Here is an 18,980-nt window from a genome sequence, read left to right as displayed (position 1 = left end):
CATTGGTCAACGTTTTATTGTCGACTCAAATTCCCCCAGATGAGCAGCAACGCCCCCAGCAGCCCCACAGTCATCCCTACGCCCCAATTGCATTCTCATACCATAATGCGGAATTAACCCATTTGCCAATCAAACATTACGCCGTTGAAACTCGTACCCAATACATTTGTTCGCATCTTAAACCACGTTTTCGTTAGCCGCGTATCCCCCAACGGTCGGATGTCAACGAAAGCCACCAGCGTCGCACTTTTGAAAAATGATTCTCATCCAAGCTGCCAAATCGCGCCCACTGCGCTATTTTGCATTGGTGCTGTTGGCGCTTGCCGTGTGGCGGTACATCACCCACGTTGCCCAACGACAGTCCGAAGAGTCTTTCCCCGTCTCGCTGTGGACCCCCACAACGTTGACGTTTGACGTTTGGGGCGGGTTCGTGTACGCGATTCTTGCAATCGCACTTGTTCGCGAATGCCTGACCCCTCGCCCCCCCGCCCCCTACATGGGACTTCTTTTGATCCTACTCAGTGTCGAATTTGCCGTGGCGATTCTCGCCCAGGAGCTTCGAATGTTTGGCCATTTGACGTTTGCGCTGGTGGCGCTGTGTGTGTTGTGGGGAACGCTCTTGACCTCGTTTACGCTGGTGGAGCACCACGTGGAGCCCATTGTGATTTCGTCGCTCGTATACAGCGATACTGATCACGATTACACGACGTCGAGTCGGTGGGATTACCTCTGGATCCGCCTGCCGTTGGGATTGTGGTGGGTGTTGAGCAGCGCAGAATTGCTGGCAGTTTGCCACGCCGTTGCCCTTCATTCTGATGCTGCGCCCGATATGCGAGTGTTCGTATGTTCGATGAGCGGATGGGTGCTGGTGAGTGTTGGCCTCCTCTTGACCACAGGCGACATAGCGATCATGGTGGGGTCGCTGTGGATGTTGTGGGGCGTGGCAAATGCCAACTCTAGCAAATCCACCGACGAAAACCACACGATGGCAACGCTGGCGGGGCTTGGAGCGTTTGTACTGGGTGGATTGTTTTGTTTCTTGGTGCTGCACAAGGCGTGGCGAGGACCGAAAGACCGTTGGGCTCCTGTGTTTAGTCTACGTGGAGTGTCTGCTCCCCGCCGAAACGTCGTATAAACCTGTGCTAATATCATTGTTCCTATATCAAGTGCACATACATTCTCACCCATGTTACAGTATATTGCAAGGGATGAGTGCTGTTTCCATTCAGTGGATCGAGGCATTGTATACTTACATTTTGAGTTGCATGGATATATATGCCCAGACGTTAGTGCAAGGTTTGAAAACAAACTACTACTATGCTTAGTCACACCCAAAACTTGTCAGAGATACCTCAAAGAATCCACGCCATAAATGGCGTCCGCCCAGAAACTGACGGTGGGGTGCCATGTCAATACGAACTCAGCGGTTTGAAAATCATGTCGCCCAACGTTTCAACGTCTGATTTTCGTGCATCTCGTTGAAGCGCTCAATGTCCAATTCGCACCATGCCTTTCGTGCGGTTTGCCGTCGTTGCCCTCGTCGCGATCGCCAGTACCACCGTGGTTATGGGTGCATGCAAGACAGCCGTGGGAGGCTCTGTCACTGTGAACAAGTTGGGCGACGCGTTCTACCTCAAGGCCGGAACTCTCGTGTCCGTCAATATGGCACTTTCCGCCCCATACCTTGTTACCATCGCGGGGAAGCAGGGGGGCAAGGGGTATTACAAAGAAGCCGACCTCAAGTGTTGAGACCAATTCTACGTAACGATACCTAATCTATACGAATATTTTACATCGGAAGTCAACTGGAACTCTTAAACGGAGGTCGAAAATACTTACCAATCAGTATTGTTGTATTGTTTAGCGAAACCCCCAGGGTGGGGACCTCGGTTTCGCGAAACCCCACTTCATTTTACATCACGTGTTGCTGAATCATGGGCAAGCCTGCCACCACCACACCCCATCGTATTATTCCAGTGCAAACCAAGGAAAAGTACTTGGAGGCCAGGGAAGATGGACCCGTGCAGCACGGCCCCCTTCAGCTCAGCCGCCTCGCGACTGTTCTCGGATTCTTGTACTTGGCCGTGACCGTGAGCTGCAGTGCATGGTACCTCAAAATCGTCGAGCCACACCTGGATAACGACCTGTGGCTGCCGCATTTCAATTCGACGGGTATGCAAACGTACTTGGGGGATCTTATCCACTTGCGGCGCAACTTGAACCAGGTCGGCACGTTTGATGTGTCTCTCCCCGACTCAACGATACTTCGGGCGTACGGCGAGGTGGACACGCTGCTCACGTTGCCGCCATCCAACCCCCGACAGACACTGCTGGACAGCATTCCGTTCGACGACGTTATCACGACCATCCGCATGCAATCACTGGATACGTACTTGGCATATCGGATTCCATACTGCTGGGCGGACATGAGTCGACGGTTTGAAATGGCGCACACCGTCACCCGCCAAGCGCGCTGTGCCGCGGCGGACAAGGACAACGCGGCAGTGTACCTTGAGACAGTGCTGCGCAACACGGAAGTGCAGGCGATTTTGGCTTGGCCGCTGTTTGATCTCCTCAACGAGACAGTGCTCGTGCCCATGACAGTGGTGGACGCGGTCGAAGGGCCGAAGTGGATTGCGAGCATTGTGCACGGCAGCCTTCTCCCCATGGCCGACGAAGTCCGGTTCTGGGACCGCCAGGGGCTTCACCGGTTCACATTGCAACTGCAGAATACGTTTCCCCAACGAATAGACGACGCTATCTTGCTCGAGGATGCGCTCGGGATGCAGCAGCGCTTCACCATCAGCTCCATGTCCGTCACCTCCCCCGAACGTGGAGCCGGCACAACGTTTTGGACGTCTCTCAGTCTCTCGAGTGACTTGACTGTGGCCAGTGCGTTCGGGTGCAGCATCGTGCGCGGCAGCCCCAACGACGCCGCCGCATTGGGACTCAGTTGGGACACGGACTTGGTGTACGCACAGGCCGCCGGCTTCGTCGGCACGGATCTCATGCGGGCCAACGTGGGGCCGCTTGGGTCAATTGACATCCGAACGATTCCTGTCCCCCCTGCCTTGACAGAGTACTTTTTGGCATTTCGAGCAGGTCTGTACGACTACCTCCAACAAGACTCCAATGCCCGGAAAGTGTACTTTCACCTCAGCGAGCCAGTGGTGAGCCCCGTGCCCGCCACGTGGGGCGGGTTGAGCTACTACGGGGGCAATCCCATGTGTGGGCTACAAAGTTCCGCCACTTTTGTCCAGCCTTCGTTTGGGATATCTGACGATTGCGCCGAGCAGGTTCCGTACACACTGACATTACGCCGCGAAAATGTGTTCTTTGCATTGATCAGCAGTGGGCTGTCCATCGACCAACTTGGTTTTGTGTGCAACCTCAGCTCGACTTCCTCGGACCAGTGTCTAGCCACGTTGTTCACTGCGTTGCCCTTGGTGACAGTGTGGAACCAAACCACTGCGTTTGGGAATCAATCCCCTCCTCCCATCACTGCAATGTCCAACTTGAACATTTCGTTCATGCAATTCGCTTCAGCCATCGATGACACCACCAGTCAAAGCTTCCTCTTGCAACCCTTGGTCACCCCCAATGACCTGTGGGCGTTCTACGGGTGGTTAGGAATCCACGAATGGCTGAGTGGACTCCGTGAAGTGTACAGCTTTGAAGGGGACATTGCAACGCTGACTGTACTCACGGAGGCACAAGACGAGGTGTATCTCGTGGCCAACGACTTGGAAATACCTCGCAAAGGGTGCTTTTACATTTGGGTCATTACGATTTACGTCACGTTCGTGCTGGTATTGGTGGTGTCATTGATGATCTGTTACGCGTTTTTCATTGGGTTCCACGTCGAGTGGTGGAACCTCTTTCAATGCAACTGGGTCATCGGGTACGTTTGGATTGGCCGACCGTTCCTGTTCCTTCGCGGCATGACAGCCATGCTTCTCCTCAGCTCGTCCACGGTGTCGTTTGCCAACAACCTTGGCTTTGCACGCATCTCGTTTACCCCGAAACCGCTCATTCATACCATGGTTTTGGCTGGCGAGTCGACGTGGCTCACAATAGTTCTACATGATATTTTGCTACCCTTCACCGACCAAGAACTGACTGTCTACGCCCCATTGAGCACGGCGTTCATATGGGCCATCATGACTGTGATCCAAGTCGTGTCGCCGCACGGGGCGACCCTAACCCTAGATCGCACCTGTTCGTACGAATTCGTGGGTTTGTCTGCGAGCTGCACGAGTGCGACCGTGCAATTCGGGAGCGTCCGTCGTTTTGGTCTGCTGTTCATCGTCCATGTCGCTAGCATTGCATTGGCATACTTGATCGTCAAAGTGTTTTACAACGTCACAGGCCGACGCCGAGCCCATGGGAACGTGGTCGCCCATGTGCTCATTCCCGGGGTCGCGCAGGCATTCTTCATCCAGTCCGGGAACGGCGAACTGTTCCTGGACCGCGTGGCATGTGTCATGTGTGGCATGTTTTCGTACCGCGACACCATCTTCCACGCGCCGAGTTGGATTGTCCTGCACTTGCATGCGCATAACGGCATCGGGTTCCTCTTTGACGTGGCCAAGTTTGTCATGAAGCCGCTGACGGCGCCAGAAACAATCAAGAAACACAAGTACATTCGGATTTTGGGCCTCGTGGGACTTGTGAATATGGGCATGTCCGTGACCGGTAGCTGGGCGTACTTGGGTCAAGTCAAAGACATCATGTCCAACGACTTTTGGTGGGCGGGGTTCAATACCACTGGACACCAAACGTACCTGTGCAACTGGTTCAATCGCCAATTGAACGAGCCCACGCTAGGACGAAGCGTGGAGCTTCAGATGAACCAACTCGAATATGCCGAAGTCGGCACGGACAACCATTACAACGCTACCGACACGGTCGTCTACGTGGCGCCTCTGTACGCGTCGGCGATTCAATTGGAAGTGAATACCCTGTCGAACGTAATTACTGGGCTACGGGCCATGCAGGGCTGCGACGTGCCGTGGATTGCTACCGCCTACTGTTACGTCGATTTTGGTCGAAAGTGGGAAATGGCCAACTCAGAGACCCGCCAGGCGCGATGCCTCACGTCGGAACGTCAGAACGCCGCCGTGTACTTGGACGCGGTGCTGCGCAATGCCGACTGGGCGTCGCTGACGTCGTGCTGGCAGGATTCGTTGTCGACAGGGGTGTTTTCGTACTTGAACACTTTTCAGGATGGCAAAACGTGGCTACAAACGCTACCGAGTGGCCTCGCCATCCACGACGAACTCCAGTTCTGGCAAGCCAATGGCATCTCGGAGTACGTCACACAGTGGCAAAACTACAAACAGCTGGGGATTGTCGAGACGTTTGACGTTCAGAATGCGTTTGGGTTCACGTACCCCATGACGATCAAGCGGTCGCGGGGCTCGTTTCGAACTGAGCTGGGAGCGAGTTCGTTCAAGATGTCGTGGGGGCTGGCCAGCGACTTGTGGGCCGTGGCGACCAACTTGACGTTGATTGGGGGGCTACATCTCGTCCGCCAAAGCCCGTCGTTTGCGTTTCGAAACGTCACCCCCGCCGCCCTCTTGCAGCAGAACTTGACGCTAGGGTCCCCCATGAACCAAGGACTGTCCCTCGTTCAAGACACGTTGGGGCCGTTTGGCAACATCGACATGAAGCGTGTGACGTGTCCGACGTCGCTGCGTCAAGTGTACCAGAACCTGACCGAGTCGTTGGTATTGCTGCTGAACGTGAACGCGTCGACAGTGTCCGACTACCAATGGCTGCTCCAGAACAACGCAAATCTCATGAACATCTTGGAGACGTACCAAGGGCTTTTTGTACACAATTTAGCTCCGTTCTCGTTGCTCGCCCCGGAATGGAACTCGACCGTAGCGCTTTGCGGGGGCAAACTCATGTGTGGCTTTGACTCGTGCGGGGGACGCATGGCACAGGACTTCTTTAGTGCCACAGAAGAGTGCGGCGCACCGTTGGTTTATGACGAAGACGCGCCGTCCAATGAAAACCTGCTCAAAGCGTTAATCGCGTCGAACGTTTCGAACATGCAAGTCGACGACACCATGGCGTACTTGTGCGATTGCAATCAAGTCGATCCGTTGGCATGTGACAACTGCAAGGGCATGCTAGCCAACAGCACGACGTTCCTAGCCACGTACTTCACGCCCACTAGTCTAGCCGCACTTCGAACCATGGCGATGGCGGTGGAAATCGAAGTTCGAACCAAACTCAAACTTGAAATGGTCCAGTTTTTCACGGACGCGGTGGACGGGGTGATCGTCGAAGGAAACGTTGTCGAATTGTCCCGGATTCCGCTCATGACAGATCCAAAATTGACGTTCACGACGTGGCTGTATCTCTTCGAATGGGTTGAAGGCCAACGGGAAGCGGTGACCTTTCAAGGCGATACGGACGCCCTCACGACGCTATCCAACCCGCTCGTGATCCAGCGCGACCCAGCCAACCCGCGTGAACTCCCCCTCAGCTTTTCCTACTATGCGTACCGGCTCAGCCAGTACATCACGGGGGTATTGTTCATGGTAGCCATCGTCGTGTGCCTGTACATCATCACCAACAAGGGGGATGTCGAGTATGGTAACATTGGCACGTTCAACATGGTCGCGGGGCTGGTGTGGGTCGGGCGGCCGATGATCTTGCTGCGCGCCTTTTCTGCTATTTCAGTGCTGGCCACCGCCAACATGGAGCTAACGCGTTCGCCAGTGCTCACTCGCATCTACGCTGATACGTATCCGTGGTTCACAACCTTCTTGTCGACGGGGGAAGTGAGCTGGCTAGTGTTTGTCATTGACGACGTCGCGTCTGTCATTATGAAGGAGCACACGGCCGAATGCAAGATCAAAAACAAAGTGATGAAACTCCTGGCGGGCCAACTCTTAGCCAACAGCGGCCAGTTGTCGTGGGTGAGCTCGGGCTTGTGGAGTGCGCTAACTCCGGTGCATCACATCGCCCGCGTGGGTCGCATTTGCACGCTCATATCGGTGGACATGGACGTCGAGTGCTCCAGCGGATTGTTTGAATACGGGATTCCTTCCCGCTTCTACGGCATCGTGCTGGTGACGTTCGCCGGATGCTGCTTTGCCTACTTGTTCAAATGGCGGTATTATGTACACCATGACGGTCCGCACAAGGCCAGTTCGTTCTTTTTGCCCGCGGTCGCCAAGTACAATTTCAATTTTCGCAAATGGGAAGTCAACGACACTTTGTATTTGGACAAGCCGTCCGCGGTCCTCTCGGGCATCCTCATCTTTGAATACCACGACATCTTGTACGTGTTTGACGTCAAGATTTGGCGGCGGTATTCGATCGACGTGTCGGCGTCGCGGCAATCCATGAAGGGCCACACCCACCTCCAGCATTTCTACCACGCTCTGCCCCTGGTGGAATGAGTATGTACTTTTGAAACTATGAATTCAGCATGTTATGTACATATAATGATCACTTAGAATCTTCACTAGTCGTGTGTTTGGTTTTGGAACAACCGCATTCTATTAATAGTATGCGCAACGTTGTAGATGTCCTCAGCTTGAGATCGTCGCATTTTTTAACAAGAACCGACTGGGAAATGAAAATGATTTTATATTGGCGATCCGTAAGATATACTCCGACGCACCACGCATCTATCAAAACCGAGTTGACATGCGACGACACATTGTTGTTATTACTCGGTTAACGGCAGCGCATGGTACAGGTGCTGCATTGAGCCGTACTGTTCGATGGGGTTTCGAGGCGTGTTGATCGCATAACACCGCCAATTCTTGATGTCAAACACGTAAAACGCATGGCTCGCCTCGACGATGAGCACGCCCGCGAGAATCGCAGATGGTTTGTCAATGTACAACACGTCGTCGACATGCCACTTGGAAAAATCAAAGCTGTACTGGGCGACTGCCGGCAGAAATGCTGACGTCCTTGTCGGGGGGGTGGCAGCCCGTTTGAGGAGGACTAGCTTGAGTCCAAAGGCTGTCACGGAACAGGCAGATGCGAGCAGGACGAGACCACAGAATCGACTGGGAATGCCATACTCCAACACCCCGCTCGAGCACGTCACGTCCAAGTCCACCTCCAAGAGGTCGCACTTCCGTTGGACGGAGATGGCGTGACGAACGGGGGCCACGGAACTCCACGTGCCCGAGATGGTCCACGTCAGCATGGTGCTCTGTGTCAGAAACGACGTGAGAAACGTCGCCAGCAACGGGTTTTGCACGGTGCAAGTGAACGCGCGCTGTTTGGTCACGATGGACAAGATGTCCTCCAATACAAACACAAGCCAGTTCAACTCGGCGGTAGAGAGAAACGTCTTGTACCATGGTGCCGACACCTCTACCATCCTCGACACGAGTTGTCCCGCGTTGAGGGGGGGGTCCATGATTAGCGTCGACGTCGACAGGACACAGATCGCCGTGAGGCTTCGCACCAGAATGAGCGGCCGACCCACCCACACCAGCCCCGCCACCTGGTTGAACGTCAGCATGTTCATGCCCTCAACACGCGCCACCGACGTGATGATGTAAAAGCACACGGCGCACGCGACGCAAAACAAGACGCCCGTGATATACTGGCTCAACCGGTACGCGTAAAATGAAAAGCTCAGCGGAATTTCGCGCTCGTTGGCCGGCGCCACCATTCCAATCACGTGGTCGGACAAGGTTGTGATCGGGGTGTCCGAGTCGCCATGAAACGTGACCGCTTCTCGCCGCCCTTCGACCCAATCCATCAAGTACAACCACGCTGCAAACGATGGCACGGCGGCAGATGGCTCTCCTAAGAGCCGCACGCGGGATAGCTCCACGACACTAGATGGGACCAGGACCCCGTCGGGGGCATCTGTGACAAACTGCAGCATTTCCAGCTTCACGTCGTCGCGGAGGTAGCGCTCCACGGGCGCCGCCAAGTCCCGTAAAGCTGCGAGAGATGGAGGTGTATAATACGTGGACAGGAAAAAAGTGCCGTTGCGAAGCATGTGCACGCAGTCGTCGCACGACGACGGGGGTTTCGTTTCACAGCTGCAAATCACTTGAAGGGTGATGTCTTCTTCCAGGGAATTCAACCCGACGGCTAACATGGCCTTGAGCAGGTTCTCGTTGCTTGGAGATGTGTCGTCAAGCTCAAACGCAGCGCTACAATCCTCCGTGGCACTGAAGAAGTCCTGCGCCATGCGACCCCCGCATGAGTCAAAGCCACACATGAGTTTGCCCCCGCAAAGCGCCACCGATGTATTCCATTCCGGAGGTATTAAAGCGAACGGGGATAAGTTGTTTGGTAGTAGATTCTGGTATGTCTCCAAGATGTTCATGAGATTTGCGTTGTTCTGGAGCAGCCATTGGTAGTCGGACACTGTCGACGCGTTCACGTTCAGCAGCAATACCAACGACTCGGTCAGGTTCTGGTACACTTGACGCAGCGACGTCGGACACGTCACACGCTTCATGTCGATGTTGCCAAACGGCCCCAACGTGTCTTGAACGAGGGACAGTCCTTGGTTCATGGGGGACCCTAGCGTCAAGTTCTGCTGCAAGAGGGCGGCGGGGGTGACGTTTCGAAACGCAAACGACGGGCTTTGGCGGACGAGATGTAGCCCCCCAATCAACGTCAAGTTGGTCGCCACGGCCCACAAGTCGCTGGCCAGCCCCCACGACATCTTGAACGAACTCGCTCCCAGCTCAGTTCGAAACGAGCCCCGCGACCGCTTGATCGTCATGGGGTACGTGAACCCAAACGCATTCTGAACGTCAAACGTCTCGACAATCCCCAGCTGTTTGTAGTTTTGCCACTGTGTGACGTACTCCGAGATGCCATTGGCTTGCCAGAACTGGAGTTCGTCGTGGATGGCGAGGCCACTCGGTAGCGTTTGTAGCCACGTTTTGCCATCCTGAAAAGTGTTCAAGTACGAAAACACCCCTGTCGACAACGAATCCTGCCAGCACGACGTCAGCGACGCCCAGTCGGCATTGCGCAGCACCGCGTCCAAGTACACGGCGGCGTTCTGACGTTCCGACGTGAGGCATCGCGCCTGGCGGGTCTCTGAGTTGGCCATTTCCCACTTTCGACCAAAATCGACGTAACAGTAGGCGGTAGCAATCCACGGCACGTCGCAGCCCTGCATGGCCCGTAGCCCAGTAATTACGTTCGACAGGGTATTCACTTCCAATTGAATCGCCGACGCGTACAGGGGTGCCACGTACACGACCGTGTCCAAGGTGCTGTAGTCGTTGGAGGTGCCGACTTCGCCAAACTCCAAGGCTGTGGCGAAGGTAGTTGTAGCCGATATATTTGAACCAAATTGAAGCTGACGATTGAACCAGTTGGACAAGTATGTTTGGTGGCCCGTGGCATTGAACCCTGCCCACCAAAAGTCGTTGGCCATCACCGTTCGGACAGACTCGAGGTACCCGTAGCTTCCCGCGACGGACGCACCCATATGGGCTAAGCCAAAGAGGCCCACCCATCGAATGTACTTGTGGTGTTGCTCAGTGGCTTGGCGGTGCTCCAGCTCGACCGATGAGACCATGATGGAGGAGCAAGGGGCTTCTCGTTGAATGTGTTCAAGTTTCTGCATGTTTCTAACTGGCACACTCAACTTGGCGACGTGAAACATGTACCCGACGCCGTGCAATGTGGGCGGTTTTGTGAGTCGCGTCCACGACGGAATGTGAAACAACGTGTTTTTGTACGAGATCATGCCGCACATGACACACGCGACCTTGTCTAGATATATGTCCCCGTGGCCAGATTCGACAAAGAAGGCGTGGACGATGCCTGGCAGGAGAATATGTGGCACACCGTGGACCATCCCCTTGTGGCGACGCGTGGTGGCAAAGTACACTTTTACGACGAGGTACACCACTACAATGCATGCCACGTGCACGAGGCACAGCCACCCGAGGCGGGTCAAACTGCCAAATTGGACCACCCCACTGGTACACGTCGCTTGGATTCCCAAGAGAGAATACGTGCATGTTGGATGCAGCGAGATGGACACTGTGTGGGGCGTGGTGACCTGGATGATCGTGAGCACAACCCAGACCAAGGCGGTGCTGATGTGGGCATGGAGGGTCACGTCGGGGTCGGAAAACGGAAGCAAAAAATCATGCAGGACCACCGTGAGCCATGTGGCCTCGCCAGCGATGACCATCGTGTTGAATAGAGTGGGCGGGTCTGCCACCAGAGACGAAAACCCATCGTGACGGATAAACGCCAACGACCCCGAGCTGAGGAGCAGCATGGCCGTGATGCCGCGAAGAAACAGAAACGGCCGCCCGATCCACACACACCCGATGACCCAGTTGCACATGAAGAGGTTCCACCACTCGACGTGGAACCCAATGTAGAAGCCATAGAGAATCATCAGCGTCACGATTGCCACAAGCACGTACGTAATGTACACGGTGATGTACCAGATGTAGTAGCACCCCTTGCGTGAGATTTCCAGGTCGTTGGCCACGAGGGCAAGCTCGTCTTGGGGTTCCGTGAGAACAGTCAGCGTCGCAATGTCCCCTTCAAAGCTGTACACTTCACGGCGTCCACTCAGCCATTCGTGGATTCCTACCCACCCGTAGAACGACCACATGTCCTTCGCGGCGACCAAGGGTTGCAAGAGGAAGCTTTGACTCGTGATGTCATCGATGGCTGAAGCGAATTGCATGAACGAAATGTTCAAGTTGGACATGGCAGTGATGGGTGGATAGAATTGACTCCCAAACGCAGTGGATTCGTTCCACATTGTCACAAAGGGAAGTGCAGCTAACAACGTGGCTAGACACTTGTCCGACGAAGTCGAGCTGAAGTTGCACACAAAGCCAAGTTGGTCCATGGACAGCCCACTACTGATTAATGCAAACACCACGCTTTCTCGACGGAAATGAACAGCGTATGGGACTTGGGCTGTACAATCATCGGCGATTCCAAACGATGGCTGAACAAACGACTGCGCCGACATAAACGGGCACATGGGATTGCCCCCATAGTAGGACAAGTTCCCCCAAGTCGGAGGCACAGGGTCAACCAACGGCTCCGTGAGATGCGCGTATGACGCCAACAGCGACGAATTGCCAGACTCAAGGAAAGCATACAGGCTCTCTCGAAAAGTCAAAAAGTATTCCGCCAAGGCAGGTGGTATATGGATGGTTCGAATGTCAATCGACCCCAACGGGCCAACGTGCGACCGCAGTAGATCCATCCCTGGCACCCCTTGGCCTGCCGGAAACAGGATGTCCGTGTCCCAGTCGAGTCCGAGCGCATTTGCGTCGGTCAGTCCCCCGCGCACGAGGCTCATGCTGAACGACGCCGCGGCATTCATGTCGCTAGTGAGACTCAACGACGTCCACGACGTGGTGGCTGGCATTGCTTGACTTGACGGTAGAATCGACCGGATGGTGATTTTTTGCTGGATGCCCAACGCATCCTCGATCAAAATGGACGCTTCTACGAGCTGGGCATCCTTGTTTTGAAGCTGCAGTGTAAATCTTGCAAGGCCGTGACTCATCCAAGCCGCGGCTTCGTCGGACACAGGCAGAAGGGAGTGTCGAGTCAAGATGGATGCGACCCAGGCTGCCCCGCTAGCATGATGGTGGTCGAGGAGGGGGGTGAACAGGGTTTGGTTCAACATGTCAAAGAACTCCCAGTCGAGAATGTCGCTGGCGTTCACGTTTCGAAGCACCGACTCCAGGAACACGGCGGCATTGTCTGCATCGCGCTGCAAGCACCGTTGCTGCCTTGGGATTGTATGGGCCATTTCAAACGCCCTGCCAAAGTCTGCCCAACAAAAGGGGGTGCGGTAGGCCAAGGACGTGTCCAGTGACTCGGACCGTATGGCGAGAATGGCGCCTTCAAACGGAATGTCACCGAGCAAAATTGTCCGGGGTGACGATGGGGGCACAGTCATCGTCGTAGACTCTTGTCCATATCTTTGGAACAGCGTGGGGGGATTTGAAGCGAGCAGTAGAAACGTGTCCTGTGGTCGCTGCAAGTTCATTCGTGAGTGCACAATGTCCCCAAGAAACGTTTGGATGCCAGTGGCGTTGAAGTGGGGCCACCAAATGTCGTTCTCGAGGTGGGGTTGAACCAGCGTCAAGTACCACGAACTACAGCTCACAGATGCCAGCATGTACACGAAGCCACACACTGTCGCATACATGCGGCCACGATGTCGTTTAGGTGTATTCGCTTCTTTCGCTGTCGTTGGAAGGTTTGGCATCGTGGGTGGTGTCAATACACTGCCAATTGAGGTTGAACGGGGTGTAACCGGTGAAACTGCTTCGAGTGGTTTCCGATTTGGCAACTATCTACTACGTTGAATTGTCCAACATTCTTTCAGTCGAGTTATTGTTGCAACGGAGCCACCCCCTTTTAGTGACGCCGTCAAAAGAAATATGAATATACCATGGATTCTGATTTTTAACATGTTCTAACCAGTCTATTGACAAAACGGAATGCCCAACGGTAGGAACCCCCGATGTTTAACGTGTCGTCATTGCAAGATATGCGCTCGAGTCAACGCTTCGCCCCGTCCGCTTATGCAAGCGAACTGACCATCGAGATTCCCCCTGGTACGGCAGGTTCAATCATTGGCATCCGTGGCTGCAACATTCGTCGCATACGGGAATCCTGTCGCGGCCTTCGAAGTTGTAAGATCCTCTCTACTGACCACGCCCACCTTGTTGGATCGAAAGCCGCCATCGAGCAAGCTGTGGGGATGATTGAAGAGCTTGCCAACGCTACATTGAAATTCAAAGCGCACTCTCGGCCCAACGCCGACGGCTCTTGCGGGGTGACATTTAGTGTGCTCGTGTTCGCGCCATCGGAATACGACATCCTCTTGGCTCGACCATCGCCCATGGCGAGACGCCACCTCGAACGTATTGGCAGCAAAGCTCAGTACCCGTCGTATACGTATAGCACTGTGAACCAAGAGTCGTGGCCTCCCCCGAAGGACAATGCGGATGCATTGGCGGAGCTAAGCGTGTTTGGGTCCAAGAAGCAGTGCGTAACCAGTGCGTCGCTCAAGCCGCTGGGTGGGTACTTGAAGACTGTGCACGACAAGTACACGGGGAACAATAAACTGGAGAACCAGTACGTGGTGGTGTCCGTTGGAAAGACGTACTTCCAACCGTGGCAGGACATTGGTGAGGACTCATCGATGTCACTGGATGAGTTTATGGCCCAAACCCCGAAGATGCGCCAACAGTTTAGCACCGGAGGCATCTCGGCCACCCACGTCGAAGCGGCGGAGCTATGGTGCAGCTACAATGGGTACAAACAACTCGAGCTGGTTCAGACAATGACATTGCACATTCAAAACAATGAGTCGCCGGCTCGGAGCATCTCATCCCGGACTCAAGTGACGTTGACGTTACCACCTGGTGTACCCGACTGGGAAGCCATGACTGCGGACGACATCGCTAGTCTCGAACTCCACTTCAACACGGCCCCTCAACGGTTGGGCTTTGTGTCGATGCATACGGCGGACGAGTCGACTTTGGAGATGCGATTGGCGTTCAAAGCCTGTATCGCTGGCGAGCTGATTGTGCCCGATGATTTGCTGGAGCAAGTGGTGGCAGCTTGGAGCTTTCGCAAGCCCGGGGTGTGTCTTGAGCTTGACCCCAGTTGCAACATGAAGGTAGACGCTGTGCGCTTCCAAGCAACGCGCGTGTGGGCCAACGCCCACTACACCATCGCTATTGATGAAGTGATGCAGAGTTGGTGGGGAAAATCGGACGATGCCACGTTCTGGACCATCCAAATGGCGAGTCCAGCGATGGAGGAGGTTGGCTGGATGGACATGACGCGAGATGAGTTTGCCAGTGAAGTGTTGGAACTGGCAGACCAAGGGCAGAGCCTACTCGCTGCGCTCAACAATGTCGAAGTGTTTGCGTAGGGTGTGCCATGTAGCATACTGAGTACTTCGAGGTATAACTGTAGCAAGCCATTCCTTTGATTCGACAGCACCATTATGTTAATACACCAAGAAAGGATGGACCTTGCATTTCGAAGTATTTTGTACACCTGTATACAGTAGCTTACTTGATGCTGAGATTGGAACGAAGTGTGGATTACTGACTGTGAAGTTGAGTGCGAGTAACATTATATATAGAGGGGCCACCTTCACTACTTCGACAGAATCGTCACCTCCACGAACCCCCTACTTTGTTCTGCCACTCAGGCCGGCGATATTACCACATAACGTTACAGGGGGCGACGGATTTTACTCCCGCGCCTACCCCTGCATCCACACCAGGTCCAACACCACCTCGTACACCTGCACCTATACCTGCCTCAACTCCTGTCCGTACACCACAACCTACCCCTGCGCCTACTCCTGCACCCACCCCGGTACCAACGCCTGCACCGACGCCTGAACCAACTCCGGCGCCCACTCCAGCACCCACACCAGCCTACCCCTGCACCGACGCCTGAACCAACTCCTGCACCCACACCTGAGCCAACTCCTGCGCCTACTCCAGCACCCACACCTCAACCTACGCCTGCACCGACGCCTGAACCTACCCCTGCACCCACACCTGCGCCAACTCCTGCGCCTACTCCAGCACCCACACCTCAACCTACGCCTGCACCGACGCCTGCACCTACTCCTGTACCCACACCACAACCTACCCCTGCGCCTACTCCTGCACCTACTCCTGCACGGACACCTCACCGTACTTCTGCACCTATACCTGCCCGTACTCCATCACGTACACCAGCACCCACATCTGCACGATCATCTGCACCTACACCAGTCCGAACGCCAGCGCCAACGCCTCCACGAACCCCTGCATCTACAGCAGCACATACCCCATCCCCAACTACTTCTACATCTGCCTCTACACCAGCCCTAACTCCTGCACCCACACCTGCTCCCACGCCTGCTCTAACTCCTGCACAATCCCCAGCACGAACGCCTCAGCATACGTCATCGAGTACTCCTGCTCCAACACCAATACAAACTCCTGTGCCTACAACCACGAGCACGACTTCATGCAACGGCATTGAAGACAACATAGACTACTTCGGGAACGATCTTGCATCCACGTCCCAGTCGTCTGCCGAATTCTGTTGCTCAGACTGCAAGGTGACATCTGGCTGTAAAGTGTTTGTCTGGACGGACTACAACGGAGGAACCTGTTGGTTGAAATACGAAATTGGGGCCAAGACGTACCTAGCCGGCGCTAAGGCTTCGATTGTGGTACCTTCTGCACCTACTCCTGCACCCACTCCGTCGATCACACCAGTGTGCAACGGAATCGTAGACAACGTGGACTACTTCGGGAACGATATTGCATCCACGTCCCAGTCATCTGCCGAATTCTGTTGCTCAGACTGCAAGGCGACAGCTGGCTGTAAAGTATTTGTCTGGACGGACTACAACGGAGGCACCTGTTGGTTGAAATACGAAATCGAGGTCAAGACTTACCTGGATGGCGCCAAGGCTGCGATTGTTGATTCGTCTTGTGCAAGTCAAGAACTGAACGTGGATTACTTTGGGAATGACATTGTCAGTACCCAGCAGTCGTCTGCTGATCGTTGTTGTGATGATTCCACCGCTACGTCTGGTTGCCACGCGTACTCGTGGACGGATTATAACGGCGGCACCTGTTGGCTCAAATCCTCCAAGGGCTCGGCGATTCCCCGAGATGGGGCTGTGTCAGGCGATCTAAGCCCGTGTCGCGCTTGCTATTTTGCACTTTTGAGTATCTAGTTAGTACTGCATCACAGTAGTACCTCGTATACGTAACTACATTATTATTCTTCAGACTTGTACAGTCAATGACAATTCGTCGCTAACTATACATTACTAGTAACGGTATTGTTGAACGTGGAATACCACCACCACGATATGCACGTGTACTTGTCCTTCGTTGCTTTGAATTCGCACGCTTAAAACGGCGCATTGCTGTTGGCCAGGTCAGTGGAAATCGCTTTCGCTGGGGCATAAATATTAGCTGTGTTGTGCATACTTAGCCCGCTGAGACATAGTTGACCTACTGCAGCTCTGCGGAATCTGCAAAACACTAACACTGGGGTTAAGCATCACAATGACCATCAGTGTTTGGCATTGCACCTCAATGTCCAGTCCAACTAGTGGTCGATATGGAAGTAATTATCCAGATGCATTAAGATAGTCCGAGCGTCGTAGAGGAGTGGGCAGTGATTGGTGTAAGCTGGAACGTTGAGCGTGGATCATCCCCATTTCCCAGTCGAACCACACGGTGCCAATGAACTCGATGGACGAAGAAGCACTGGTAGACACAGTTGGCGATGAAATGGAGGTGTTTGCAGCTTACAGTGGTTGGTAGCCAAAGGGGTTTAGCGGTTCGTTGGGTGGGTTCTCCACTTGTAGCTCCAACAACGCAATGGACAACATCACTACTGCACTTTCGAGCACGTCGCGACTTGTGCGAACGAAAATGTTTCAGTTCTGCCCCACTGCTTGCGACTGGGGCTACTTGAGGCAGCTTGGATATGTGTACTAGGTGTACCATATATTTAGCGTCACCGCATACCTGGTAGTCACGGCGTCGGGAGCGCACAAGGTCGGTCTACAGTATGAGGCCGTACCTGAGTTGGCCTCTTCCACTACCACTCAGTACATACTGTACCGTACTCCATTGTTTCGCATTTCAAGTCGATGTTCGTCGCCCGAGGCCTGGAAAACCCAGGGATTCCACGAAAACACCATGGCAATGACTGTGTTTTTCTCGCCGTCACTCTCGCGAAATGTCCATTGCTTCATCACGTTGTGTTTTATGATGAAACCGACATTTGATTCATTTATTTTGTCCACAATAAATGAATGATGTAGTGTGCGGACTTGTTATCCGGATTGTTCCACGCCGCTATTTTGCCACCGCTGTTGCAGCCGAAGGTGGACATGTACAACCAAGGGCAGGCCGGTTATGACCAGCAGCAGTATGGCTACGCCAACCAGAACTTCGCTGGAGATCCCCACGGCGCACCGTATAGTGCGCCGCACTCTGGAGGACATGGTAGCTACCCAGGTGGTCACGGGTTTGTGCAACCATCGTACGGACAGCAATCACAGCAACAGCAGCACCCTGGCGGTCCTTGGTATGCAGGGGACGCGTCGTCTGTACCAACCAATGCTCCACTCGCGGGATCGATGGGCAGTTTGGGCGATCAATCAGCGACGTATGGCGACGATTTTGAAAACGAACCCCCGCTCATGGAAGGTACCGTTTCTTTTCATTCGATCCCTCCCCTTTCCTCAACATGGACCTATAGAGCTTGGCATCAACTTTGGGCACATTTGGGCGAAGACCCAGGCAGTGTTGATTCCCACCAAGTCTGTCTCCGAGCACATTCTAGACGACGTCGACTTGGCCGGGCCGTTGGTGTTTGCATTTGGGTTTGGCATGCTCTTGTTGATGGTAGGATTATACCACACACACTCGTCTTAATATGGGAGAATAATACTCTCTCTCCATTCAGAGCGCCAAGATTCACTTCGGCTACATCTACGGCTTTGGTATCGTCGGGTGTCTATCCATGTGGACGCTCATGAACTTGATCTCGCCGTCGAAAACCATCGACGTGTACCGCGTTTGCTCGGTTCTCGGGTATTCCTGGCTTCCGATAATCCTCCTCGCTGCCGTCAATATCGTGGCCCCCATCAAGTATGCAAATCCCCAGTGCAATGTCGTGTTATCCAATGTCATATTTGGCCGATACATATATATCTTTGTGTAGGGACTTGAAATCGATCGGGTTTGTCTTGGCATTCCTGTGTGTAGCGTGGAGCACACAAGCGGCCACTCGCTTCTTCGACAAGTACCTCCACATGCAAGAGCAGCGCTGGTTGATCGCGTACCCCACAGCCATGGTGTACACATGCTTTGTGCTCATCACAGTGTTTTAACTTCCAATAATGCATATCTTGGTGCACTTTGCACTTCACGGCGGAGAATGTATGTCGTATGTTGGACCTTGCAATT

At 54.1% G+C, this 18,980-nt stretch overlaps 4 protein-coding genes across 5 annotated transcripts; all 4 read left to right on the top strand.

The window, feature by feature from the left end:
- Window positions 1-256: 256 nt before the first annotated feature.
- On the top strand, window positions 257-1,800 carry H257_08641 (hypothetical protein; the record flags this gene model as incomplete). Its single annotated transcript, XM_009834612.1, has 3 exons — window positions 257-1,015; window positions 1,065-1,129; window positions 1,485-1,800. The coding sequence occupies 3 exons, from the start codon at window positions 257-259 to the stop codon at window positions 1,747-1,749; spliced, it is 1,089 nt and encodes a 362-aa protein (XP_009832914.1). The 3' UTR covers window positions 1,750-1,800.
- A 134-nt stretch (window positions 1,801-1,934) lies between these two features.
- Window positions 1,935-7,418, top strand: H257_08640 (hypothetical protein; the record flags this gene model as incomplete). Its single annotated transcript, XM_009834611.1, has 1 exon — window positions 1,935-7,418. One exon carries the CDS (start codon window positions 1,935-1,937, stop codon window positions 7,416-7,418), a length of 5,484 nt encoding a protein of 1,827 aa, XP_009832913.1.
- Window positions 7,419-10,709: 3,291 nt separating this feature from the next.
- On the top strand, window positions 10,710-11,216 carry H257_08639 (hypothetical protein; the record flags this gene model as incomplete). The annotated part of the gene is made up of 1 exon (XM_009834610.1): window positions 10,710-11,216. One exon carries the CDS (start codon window positions 10,710-10,712, stop codon window positions 11,214-11,216), a length of 507 nt encoding a protein of 168 aa, XP_009832912.1.
- A 2,267-nt stretch (window positions 11,217-13,483) lies between these two features.
- H257_08638 lies at window positions 13,484-18,976 on the top strand (the record flags this gene model as incomplete). 2 transcript variants are annotated; one of them, XM_009834608.1, is made up of 7 exons in its annotated part: window positions 13,484-14,901; window positions 15,220-16,689; window positions 17,519-17,747; window positions 17,831-18,218; window positions 18,271-18,416; window positions 18,478-18,662; window positions 18,736-18,976. In XM_009834608.1, the coding sequence occupies 7 exons, from the start codon at window positions 13,484-13,486 to the stop codon at window positions 18,902-18,904; spliced, it is 4,005 nt and encodes a 1,334-aa protein (XP_009832910.1). In that variant the 3' UTR covers window positions 18,905-18,976. The 2 variants fall into 2 exon arrangements, with proteins under 2 accessions (XP_009832910.1, XP_009832911.1); XM_009834609.1 differs by having other exon boundaries at window positions 18,478-18,976.
- Between the last annotated feature and the right edge of the window lie 4 nt (window positions 18,977-18,980).

The sequence above is a fragment of the Aphanomyces astaci genome, assembly GCF_000520075.1.
Source record: "Aphanomyces astaci strain APO3 unplaced genomic scaffold supercont1.19, whole genome shotgun sequence".
NCBI classification, from domain to species: domain Eukaryota; phylum Oomycota; class Saprolegniomycetes; order Saprolegniales; family Verrucalvaceae; genus Aphanomyces; species Aphanomyces astaci.
This window is presented reverse-complemented; position numbering and strand designations above follow the sequence as displayed.